We start from the raw sequence: 12,088 nt of genomic DNA on the forward strand, positions 1-12,088 counted from the left end.
GAGTGCGGAGGGTGCCTACTGTCCAGTGTCGTAGCTGCTGCCGGGCACCCCAAACGCCCGCCGTTGCTGCGGCTTTAAGGGAGCTGCCGAGTCCAGGCTGTGTCGCAGCAACTTTGTATCAGTCATGTCGCCCTCCTGGTGACTGACAGCCGCGATTGCCCAATGAGAAGCCACCTAGACCCAAGCAGCGTGCAGCCTTGCTTCCCCTTGGGCCAATAGTAAGGGCTCGGGGCGGGATAGCAGCCTGAACTTTATCTGGACATGTGACCCGCGTTTAAAAAGGCCGGCCCGGAGCTGGCCCACTGCCCCTCCGGGCTATCGCCGCCCTCTCTCCCTCTCTCCCTCCCTATTTCGCCCGCCCTGGCCCTGCCCCTACCCCTGCCCAGCCCGGTCCTCTCCGCCCCTCCGCGCCCGGGGTGTCATTGGACGGGGGAGACGCAAGCCAACTTCTGGCTGCTTGGAGGAAGCCGGTGCAGTCACCTGGGTGCAAGAGCTTTGCTGCTTCGGGCTCTCCCGCTGCAGGGGGAGCGGCACTCGCTGGCCTGGATGTGGTTGGATTTAGGGGGGCTCCGCAGCAGGAGTGTCTTTGCGTTGGCGAGCGCTGCAACAGGTAGACGCCGAAACGGACCCCGGCCGAGGCAGGTGTGTGGGGGTGCGCAGCGGGGCGCAGCTTGCCGGCCTGGGCGTGCGGCCGCAGCGCGGGAGCGTGCACTTTGCTGGGAAAAGTGGCTGCGTAATTCGGAGGCAGAGGCTGTATGGTGCTGTGAGCTTGTTGTTTTGTTTTGGTTTTCCACTTTTTCCCCCCTTTCGCCGCCAGAGGACTATTTTGGGAAAGTTTGGCCACTTTGGATAAATGCCCTCTAACGAGCGGCTTTCAGCCGCTTTTGGCAGTGGGAGGTCTACCACCACCCTTCTCCTTTCCACAAGATGAATTTCGGGTAGTTGGGCTTGTCCAATTTTTAAAGGACGTTTGAATAATATTTCTTTCCTCTATCATTTGCAGAAGCAGTCAAATCTCAGCTGGAGGTGTAGCTTATTAAGGGCAATTGAAGGAGATAGAGCTCCTCCTGATAGATCCTGCATGAAAGGGGCTCTGGAAATTCGTGCGTCCCTTTCCTTGGCGTTCGGGAAACTCCTGGGAGACTCTGCTTTCTGCGGCATCAGTTGGAATTCCAAAGGCAGGGGAGAAGGGAGGAAGCTTTTTTGGTGGCATCCGTCCTCCTCAACTGAATATAGGCTCCTGGCTTTCCCTACCGAATTTTTAAACACCAGGTTTAAATCATAATGGCTTATGGCACCATCGGTTTTAACTGTTATTGCCTAAAAGTTAGGAAAACTTTTTATTTGCTAGCAGACAAGTTTTGGAACCTGCTGAATTTCAAATGCTCTAAATTGCCTTGTAACGTTTGTATTGTCATTTCTCTAGGTGCTGTTATTGATGATATTTACATAGTAATGATAACAGCGTTCTCCATCTGTGAAGTTTTAATTTTATGTTTGACTTCATGGCACGCTATCATGGAAATGGCTGAGGAGAGGAGTTTTTAAAAATAATCTAAAGGCGAGCTTTTTCCTTTAAGGGAGAAGAAATAGTTTTGTTTGGGGATTTTGGAAAGATCAGATGGCTCAGTGAATTAGGTGAGTGAATAGAAATCAGGTGCGCTCAGTTCTAACTGGTTCTCCTACTCTCTTAGGTGACCTTGGGCAGGTTTCTATCATTTACCTCATCTATAAACGAAGGGAACATAATAATGGCTCTATAGTGGGAATGACGGAAAAGTAGTTACATACAACAAACAACTATGCAACTTGTGAAAATTGTGAAATTCTTAAGATTTTGGTCTTTTAGATGCCATATGATAGCGAAATGCTATAGAAAACTATGCATTTAAAATAGAACCATGTTTTGGGGGATATTAAAAGTGAAAGTGTTTTCAGATAAAATACAAATTTGCAGGAGTCTTTGTTAATATTCCTGAAAAAAAAACAAACAAAACTATTTCCTTATGGAAAAGGACAATTGAACACAAGGTATAAAACATAAAAATTTTAAAGTCAGATTTTTCCTTTGCAAAAATAGTATCTAAGAACATATACGTGGCTTAAAGTAGAACTTCAGTTAGTGTTTGTTCGTGGTTTTTTATTTAACTTGGGTGAAATTTTCTTAATGTTTTGTGGGGAGGCCATTTGTGTGAAAATTGCAGGATTATAAGAGTTTTTGACTTTGTCCCAAGAAAGTCTCTGTTGTAATCCCCATGGTAAGGGAGACAAAATGGACTTTATATAAGCTAGATTTGTATACAGTATCTTATAGGTTAGTAACAAAAACTTTCCCTTTACCCTCTGGATAGTAAGTTCTCCGAGAGTTATATTCTCCAAATAATATTTTTAGTATTCACTAGTAAGTTTAAGTTGACTGAAATTATCTTGAAGCCACGGTCATTATGCCAATTCCAAAAGCACAGTCTGGGTTTCCAGACGTTATAGGAAATAAATTTCTAACCCCACCCATTTTTTTTACAGAAAAAAAAATCAATTAGAATAATAGGGAGATCCATACAATATTTCAATAAACCTGTTTTTCAAAGTACCTGGCCATGCAGATGCTAGATGTGTTCCATTCTTCTGTATTTGCTGTTGCCAACCTTTACTCTGTCTTCTTTTTTGAGAGGTGCCTTAGTTTGGTAGATGAGAAGAATACCTTAAACAAAGCTAATTTAGATTTGAGCAAAGCCAGTGAGTAATGTAGTGAAATGCAGGCTATATGATGTTATTGTTACGGGAGTTTAAGGCTAGCTCAGCAAGACTTGAAAGTTGTGACCAGCTGCCTGATGCTAGCTGATAAGTGCTTGCTTGCAGAGTGCTTTAAGACCGCCCTTGCCTGCCTCTCCCATGTAGATTCTCTTCCAATCTTCATATGGCCTCACAAATCTGAGCTATGATTCCTACTTTAGGGAAGAGTGATGAAAACCGTCCCTTGGAATATCAGTAGGTGTTCTGTGATAAAAGGGTGCAGTGGCTCAATTATGTAGGGATTGCTGGATTCAAAAGGAAACAGGTTTCTGCACTGGGGAGCTGCCCAGGAGTTTTAGCATGCAGATTTGCACTGTGAAACTCCACAGATGCAGTAAGCGATCATCTTTTCCAAAAGACAATTCGAAGGATGGATTCTTGGAGCAGGATCTGCCTGCGTGGGGATTCCCCTGCAGACTCAGGGGAGACAGGCCTGTTGCCGAGGACCTGGGAAGAAAGAATGAAGCTGTAGGTGTGGGTATGGGAAGAGATGAGCCTGCGGAGGCCTTTAGTAAGGGTGGATAGGCGAGGGTGACTTCCAGGCTCTTGGGTAGAGGGTGGGGCATTCTACCAAGACCGGGAATGCGGGTTTAGACTGGGTTGAGGGAGAGAGGTGATACACAGAAGGTGTTCAGTTTTGAACATAAATAGACATGTTACTTGTGGTGTTTAATGAATTTGAAGCCAAAACATCATACCTTAGATATACATCCGTTCAAGTTTGAGATGGGGAGGACAGAATATTCTTAGGTAGAAGTCGAAGAAGCACATAATATTTACTGGTATTTTTCAACCTGTGGCTATGACTAACTAATCTTTCAGTAAAATAGAAAATGCTAGTAATAGTAATTCCGGTCCCATTTCAGTATGTAATGGTTGTACCCCGCTTCCCCAACTTTTACTTGGCTTTTATCCAGACGACATTTTTTTCTTTTTGGCTGGAATTACTAGATAACCACCTCAGCCTTTGTAGTTTGGTTTATTTTCCAGTGTCTTGAGATTGATTTATGATTAGGAATTTATAGGATAATACTGTTCAAGTAAAAGTAGACTGCCTAATTGGTAGGTTTCACTGGTCACAAATTACTGACTGTTGATTATATTTTAGAGTCCAAAATTTTTAATTTGCACGATGCTATCAGCTTGGGATGCAATGGTGAAATTTATAACGTTTTCTGCCTTCCGAGACCTTAAATTCTAATGTAGAATACAGAAAGGTTAGAGGTAATTACAACATGCAGACAATTTGGCCATTAAATTTCATTGTAGGGCCTTGTGGTAGTTATTGCTAGTTTATTTGGTAGAATCAGTGTTATTTTCTCTGTGTTAATTAATATAAGTTATGTAGCAAAAAGACTTCCTAGTCTCTCTCTAAGGAGGGGAAGGGAGGGCGGGGGTGGTAAGAATGGCAAAGCCAGGGAGAAGGTGGGGGGAAGGGTGAGGGGCCGAAAGTAACAGTTGCGCCTAGAACTGCAGAGACGACACCTTTAAGATCAGGGCCTTTATCTGGGTCATAGCTTGTTTACACAACCAAAGAATTATTTTTTAATGCATAATCATCTTAGGAGTTTTCTATATTAAAATGTGCAAATAAAATTTTTACTGACAAGTTAATTTCCTTTACTGTGGTGGTTCTCAGGGAGGTGGAGGGGTATTTGTGCCACCCTCCCCTGAACATCTGGCAATGTCCAGAGACATTTTTGATGGTCACAGCTGTGGAAGGGCACTGCTACTGGCATCCAGTGGGAGGTGGGGTCAGGGACGTGCTAAAGATATCACGGTGCATGGGACAGACCTCCACACAAGGAATTATCAGGCCCCAAATGTAAGTAGTACCAAGGTTGATAGAACCTTGATGCAGAGAAGACATGGGATCAAATTCCAGCTCTGCCACTTAGCAGTGTGCCTGTGCCTCAGTTTCCCCAATTGTATCGCTTGGATAATCAGTCTTCTAGGTTGTTAATAAGGCTAAATAAGTTAATGTGAGTGAAAGGCTTACATTAGTGCATTAATTATATAACACAAGAATCGTATAAATATAGCCGGTTATAACTATTGTCATGAAATACAGAGAGAGAGCCAGTGGACATGATTGCACGTTTACGACAACCCTGTAGGCGCCCCGAGGGGGGGACGGTGCCTGTTTTGCTTATCGCTGCAGTTGCAGTGACTGGTGGTAGGCCCAGGATGTAGCCCGCACTGGGTAAATATTTGTGGAATGAATGAACACGTAAGTTGGCAGGACTGTCTCGGACTTCCTCCACGTACTGAGGAGGATGAAGCTGTCTTGTCTGTTGGGAGTCTTTTCTAGCAGAGGTAACGCTAGGTCAGGGTCTATGTCGAAGTCCCCACCAGCACTGAAGTGCAGAGAAGAGTCCTGTCATTCCAGACATAGCCTCTTTGTGCTGTGGACCATCCTAATTGGTCAGGAATTATGAATCTCTGCTTTGTAGAATTGACGTTAAGTGATCTGGACCACTAATACAGTTTAAGAAAATCTTATTTTTTAAAAACAATTCTTAAATTGTTTTTCCTATGGTCATTCACTCAATAACTTTATATTGGGAAATGGTAACATTAATTGCATTTCCTTATTGTTTTTAATACAGTTGTGCCTTAGATATGAGAAACAGCTTCCCTAGACCCCCCAAAAATTCCAAAGGCTTTGAGAAGATTAAGTTTGAAACTTGCCTTTGTCACTTACTATGTCTTTGACCTTAGCCAAGTCACCTACTACACTAAGTCCTCAGTTTCCTCTTTGTTTGCTTCCTGGTACCCAGGGTTACTTTGTATATTAAATAAGTTAACATCATACCTTAGATATACATTGTAAATATTCTTTGCAAACTCTAAAGGCTGTATTATAGAAATAAGTTACTTTTATTTGGACACAATATATTTTTACAAGATTGCTTATTATAGTCTGGCGTCTGGACAAGTTATAGTCAATGCTCTGTTGTATCAGCACCTGAACGGGTAACAACTTTAATAGAACTAGAAATGTTGCTTATAATAAGCAGAATATGTACTTATAACTTAGTACAGAGATTTTCAACCTTTTTCATCTCATGGCACATATGAACTAATTACTGAAATTTTGTGGCGCACCAAAAAATATACTTTTGGCCAATCTGACCCAAGAAACAGGTATAATTTTGATTCATTCACCAAACAGCTATTGTCGTGTTGGCTATTATCATTTTTTTTTTAAATTTGACAGTCTCAGAAAAGAGGTCAGTGTCCCCGACTAACTAGTCAGGTATACCTGTTTTAAATATGCTGTGACAAGGTGGTTGAAAATCGCTGGCTTAGTCAATGGAATTTTAGACTGTCTTTTAGAGTAATATTGCTAAAAATGACTCTAATTAAATTTTTAATATAAATTTGTTTGTTAGCTATGGAGACCAAAGGCTACCACAGTGTCCCTGACGGTCTAGATATGGAAAGACGGTGGGGTCAAGTTTCTCAGGCTGTGGATCATTCTTCCCGGGGACCTACAGAGAGGACCGATGAGAATAACTACATGGAGATTGTCAATGTAAGCTGTGTTTCCGGTGCTATTCCAAACAACAGTACTCAAGGAAGCAGCAAAGAAAAACACGAACTACTCCCTTGCCTTCAGCAAGATAATAATCGGTCTGGGATTTTAACATCTGATGTTAAAACCGAGCTGGAATCTAAGGCACTTTCGGCAACTGTAGCCGAGTCCATGGGTTTGTACATGGATTCCATAAGAGATGCTGACTACGCCTATGATCCGCAGAACCAACAAGGAAGCGTGAGTCCAGCGAAGATTTATCAAAACGTTGAACAGCTGGTAAAATTTTACAAAGAAAATGGCCATTGTCCTTCGACTCTAGGCATGAGCAGGCCCCTGAGGTCGTTCATGCCGGACTCGGCGAACTCTGTGAACGGTGGGGCCATGCGCACCATTGTGAAAAGCCCTATCGTGTGTCACGAGAGGAGCCCCTCTGTGTGCAGCCCTCTGCACATGGTGTCTTCAGCGTGCAGCCCTGCTGGGATCGGCTCTGTGTCCTCCACCTCCGCCAGCTTCGGCAGTTTCCCAGTGCACAGCCCTGTCGCCCAGGGGGCTCCCCTGACATGCTCCCCAAGTATTGAGAATCGAGGTTCCAGGTCACACAGCCCAGCACATGCCAGCAATGTGGGCTCCCCTCTCTCAAGTCCATTAAGTAGCATGAAATCCCCAGTTTCCAGCCCTCCGAGTCACTGCAGTGTCAAATCTCCAGTCTCCAGTCCTAACGTGACTCTGCGATCCGCCGTGTCCAGCCCGGCAAATATCAACAACTCAAGGTGCTCCGTGTCCAGCCCTTCCAACACGAATAACAGATCCGCGCTCTCCAGCCCGACGGCTAGTACTGTGGGGTCTATCTGTAGCCCCGTAAACAACGCCTTCAGCTACACTGCTGTGGGCACCCCTGCGGGGTCCGGTGCGGCCCGAGACGTGGTTCCCAGCCCAGACACACATGAGAAAGGTGCTCACGAGGTCCCCTTTCCCAAGACTGAGGAAGCAGAGAATGCCATCTCCAACGGTGTGACAGCCCAGCTTAACATCGTCCAGTATATAAAACCAGAGCCAGATGGAGTGTTTAGCAGCTCGTGTCTAAAAGGCAACAGCAAAATCAACTCTGACTCCCCATTCTCAGTACCAATCAAGCAAGAATCAACCAAGCATTCGTGTTCAGGCACCTCTTTCAAAGGGACTCCAACAGTAAACCCGTTTCCATTGATGGATAGCTCGTATTTTTCCTTTATGGATGATAAAGACTATTATTCTCTGTCGGGAATTTTAGGACCGCCTGTGCCCGGCTTTGATGGGAACTGTGAGGGCAGCAGCTTCCCAATGGGGATCAAGCAAGAACCAGAGGACGGGAGCTATTTCCCTGAGGCCAGTATCCCGTCATCCGCCATTGTTGGTGTGAATTCAGGGGGACAGTCCTTCCACTACAGGATTGGTGCTCAAGGCACAATATCCTTGTCACGAGCGGCCAGAGACCAATCTTTCCAACACCTGAGTTCCTTTCCTCCTGTGAATACGTTAGTGGAGTCATGGAAATCACACAGTGACCTGTCATCTAGAAGAAGTGAAGGATATCCGGTCCTAGAGTACATTCCAGAAAATGTATCAAGGTAAGTTGGCTTTTCCTCCATTCTTGAAAACTGTGGCTTTACAAAATATGGAAGGTTAGTATTAAATTTACATTGACAAATTATGCCCATTTCAGTTTACTCTTTTATTTATGTTTTCAGCGTGGTCATTTAGTGTTCCCCCCACTGCTTATTGGTATAATGTTACTACGTTTTTAAAATAGAGAAAGAAAAAGTTCTTAAAATCTCTTAGAAAATATTTGTGTTGATTTTGACGGAGCTGAGATAGGTGTTTTCCCCGCTCGTGTTGTCTGTTGTGGGTATTTGGAAAAAGCATGTTTTCTGGTGCCTGCTGCTATGTTTACTTTAGCAGAGTAGTGCCAGATTCTTTTTTCTCTAGCTGTATCCTGGTTCACTAAAATTGCTTTAAATTAGTTTCTTTGTGGTTTTAGTCTTTTCCCCCCTTTTTAAGGTTTTCTTTATTAAATCTGTCCATTGGCTGTGAAAAGTGAAATTGAACCCCAAATTTGTTACCCACTAGCTCCCCACTCTCTTTGTCCTTTTCTAGTTAGGTTAATTGTGTGTAAGTTGTGGTTTTTAACACAAATAAATCATTTCCTTAACTGTTGAGGGCTTTTAAAGACTGAGCAGAGCCAAAATTACTCAGTGGACGGTCTTGCTTTCGTACTCATATTGGAAGGGAATTATGTCACTGCCGCTTTGAATTGGTACATTTATAACTTTTAAGATCTGCAAGGAGACATACGTAACTTACTGTAAAATATCTCTTGGCTTTCCTTGTTGCAGATAGCATACTGTATATATTTAGAAAAACAAGGAAGAGGTTTTAGATATGACTAAAGGGTGGTTCTAAGTTATATAATGAATACGTGCATTGGACTTTGCTTCAGTACTATTTTTATTACATGGTTGTAATACATGTTCACTTTATTGGACATATAAAGGATAGAGTTCTTAGATATAGTTCATTCCTTTGGCATTTAAGAATATATGGACATTTTCCTTAGAAGTTTTATTTTGTGAGTAATATCTCCAGGCTCTAGGGTTTATGTGTATTCCTATATCTTTCTCCTTCTATTTTTTTCCAAACCAAGAGCAAAAACTTTAATTTGTGCATTCCATTCCTCATCGTTGACTCAAACCTGACTCCTCTTACTTATATGGAAGCAAACATTCCATGAAAGATACGTTCTTCCAGCCTTCAACAACATGAGCTACTCCATCACATTTTATCACTGCCTCTGTCTCAAATTCTGACCTCTAATGTGAGTCAGGAGGTAGCTTTCACCAGAACCAGACTCAGTGTGTGCTCTACTGTTAGTGCTCTGTTTCCCATTTAGAGAAGGAAATCTGTATGTAATGTCAGTATTTTGTTAAGGGACGTTGTCCTCATTGAGTTAGTGGGAGGGAGGGTAGCCTGGTAGTCAAGAGCGTGGCTGCCCTGAGTGAAGTCCCAGCTGTGCAATTTGATTGCTTCACTTCCCTATGCACATCTCATTACCTCTCTGGGCTCTGGCGTTCTGTTCTGTGAAAAGGGGGTTAAATAGTTCCCGTCTTAGAGGCAGTGAAGACAGTTGAGTTCATTTATGAGAAGCACTTTGAATATCACCTGGTATGTAATAAACATTATATATTACATTTTAGCCATTAGTGTTAATTTAATTAAGTCTTAAGTGTTTTCAGAATCCTTAGTTTCTATTTCTTTAATTTTCTTTATTGTATGAAATTTGACAAAATAATTTTAAAGATTTATTTCTTTATTTTTAGAGAGGGGGGAAGGGAGGGAAGGAGAGAGGGAGAGAAACATTGATCAGATGCCTCTCGCGCATTTCCAACCAGGGACCTGGCCCACAACTCGGGCATGTGCCCTGACCGGGATTTGAACCAGTGACCTTTCGGTTTGCAGGATGATGCCCAACCCATTGAGCCACACCAGCCAGGGCAAGATAAAATAATTTTAAAGAAATATTATGTAGATAGAAGAAATATTTGTTGATAATTCTGATGATTAAACTCTACTTTCATTTTAAAAAACTATTAGGCACAGTACATTTGCTGCTACATTTGTCTTTATGCTTTTTTAGTTTTGAAGGCTGTTGATTCAAAAAGCCCCTCCTGATGGGCCAGCCTTAACCATATCAATGTGAGTCAGTGACCTTGGGCTCACCCTGTATTTGTGGGCACTGGAGGTGTTTTCTGGTGTCTCTGTTTAAGTATTCCAAAACTCTCTTTATGTGTGTTAATGTAGGGGGGATTCATTTTTGCTTACATATATGTTGGTATTGTACTAGTTAACATACGTTAATATCCATAGATAAAATTCATATAAACCGAAGCTCTTCCCAAAAGTTGAGAATTGCTGGCCTGTGCTGCTCTACACACCCATTGGTAGTCAACAAAGAAGAAAGATATTACTTTATTTGTGTTCACCTTACTGACTGTTAGGCCGAGAAAGGAGCACCCTATTCAAATAAGAACAATGATTCTCATCTAGATTAAATTTTCAGCTGATAAAATGAGTGATGGCTGGGAGTGTGTGGCGCCGTTTCTTCAGACTCCAGGCACTCGGTGAGAGCAGTGGTGAAAGTCACCTGTTAATAATTTCCAGTGCGGGGATTGTCCGAGCGAGCGCCACAGTGTGAAGTAAATTATGACAAAAGCTGAATGCAAAGCTCTCAGGTTGGACACTGGGCCTGTGTCATGTAGATTGGCGTTCCCTGTCAGCTTGGACACAAACAAAACTGTAACCTTGAATGAGTCACCCCTTCTCGAAGCCTCAGTTTCTTTATTTTAAAGACAACAAGATGCTTCTAAGGATCTGAATCCCTTAACATACTTGCCAGTGTGGTTTCACATATTTGCTAATGTGGTTCCAAGTATATTTTAATCACAAGTCTAGATCTGTAGTTTCCAGGGTAGTTGGGATAGAAAAAAATCACTTGCCATTTAAAAGTAAAAGTGAGTAGGCGTGACCTATCATTTTACTTTGAAAAGCAGATTTTTGAAAATCAGATCTTTCGCAAAATTTGACACTTACTATGAATTTCTGGTTCTATTAATTTACACCATTCCTTTGGGAAGCAGGCTCTTTTCTGTTGACATAACATTGGGCATTTGCGGCGATAGTGAGAGGCACGCGATAGCATCACAGCCCAGGGCTGACAGAGACTTAGACTTCTGAATATAAAGGTCACTATTTCAAAGGGCACATCCTGATAGGTTTCAAGATAAGCAATCAGGGTATTTATCTTAATATATGCTGCATTTTTTTATAATGAAATGAAACAATTTAGTAAATAATCTATACATTTTTTTTTATTTTTCAGTTGTCCCTAGAGTTTTTTTAAACTCATTTTCTATAGTAAACCAAAACCTTCAGAATTCAAGGCTGTTTGTTACAGAGTATGCCCTGTCTCAAGTAAACTTTCTGAGTAAAACCTTGAGATGTAAGTATCTCTATGTAATGCAAAGGGTGAAAGAATGATGAATTTTGGAATGGGGAAGAGGTGGATTGGTTATTGGTGCTTACTATATAAAATAAATCCATTACAGGATTACTTCGGTCATTTGGAAATGAAAACATGGAACTTTCTTTTTCTTTTTGTCTCATAATATTTTGATTTAGATTTCTCCAGGTTAGAATTCTAAATATCTTTAGAAATGATTTTCAGATAAGGTTTGCTTCTTTTTATGATTCAATTACTTTTATTATCTATGATATTTCTGGTGGTAATTTTATTTTAAAAAAACTTAGTCATTTTTAATCTAAAATCACTATTATAATGAGCTTCTATACATTAGCTTTTAACATCAGAAGTACCCTAGATTTATGTTACTATGTCTACCTTTTATCATTTAAAATATTAACATACTTTGAACTGTTTACTTCATACCTTAAAGTTCATTAAAGTCATGGTTTCAGTTAAATCAGCTCAGTATTCAACTTAAGGCCATTTCCATACTAGTGGAATGTGGAACTAGGATCTGGAGATTTATTGTTTATTGATTTGATGCCTTTTGCAAAATTGAAATTCTGGAAGCGTCTGACCTTTTCTGTTCTTGTAATGTCCGACAAGGGTGTCCAACTCACGGCCCACAGGCCACACGCAGCCCAGGATGGCTATGAACGGCCCAACACAAAATCGTAAATTTACTTAAAACCTTTTTT

The 12,088-nt window shown here is 41.8% G+C and overlaps 1 protein-coding gene across 2 annotated transcripts in view; it reads left to right on the plus strand.

The window, feature by feature from the left end:
* The first annotated feature begins 319 nt into the window (after positions 1-319).
* Positions 320-12,088, plus strand: part of NR3C2 (nuclear receptor subfamily 3 group C member 2) — a 294,426-nt gene continuing 282,657 nt past the window's right edge. For both annotated transcript variants that reach the window (XM_054562702.1, XM_054562711.1), the window contains exons 1-3: positions 320-642; positions 1,581-1,638; positions 6,189-7,941. In XM_054562702.1, the coding sequence (XP_054418677.1) occupies positions 547-642; positions 1,581-1,638; positions 6,189-7,941 (1,907 nt within the window). In that variant the 5' untranslated portion in view covers positions 320-546. The remainder of the gene's footprint in view (positions 643-1,580; positions 1,639-6,188; positions 7,942-12,088) is intronic.

This window comes from Pteronotus mesoamericanus, unplaced genomic scaffold (assembly GCF_021234165.1).
Source record: "Pteronotus mesoamericanus isolate MK-2021 breed Mesoamerican mustached bat unplaced genomic scaffold, CSHL_Meso_final contig_163, whole genome shotgun sequence".
Lineage (NCBI taxonomy): Eukaryota > Metazoa > Chordata > Mammalia > Chiroptera > Mormoopidae > Pteronotus > Pteronotus mesoamericanus.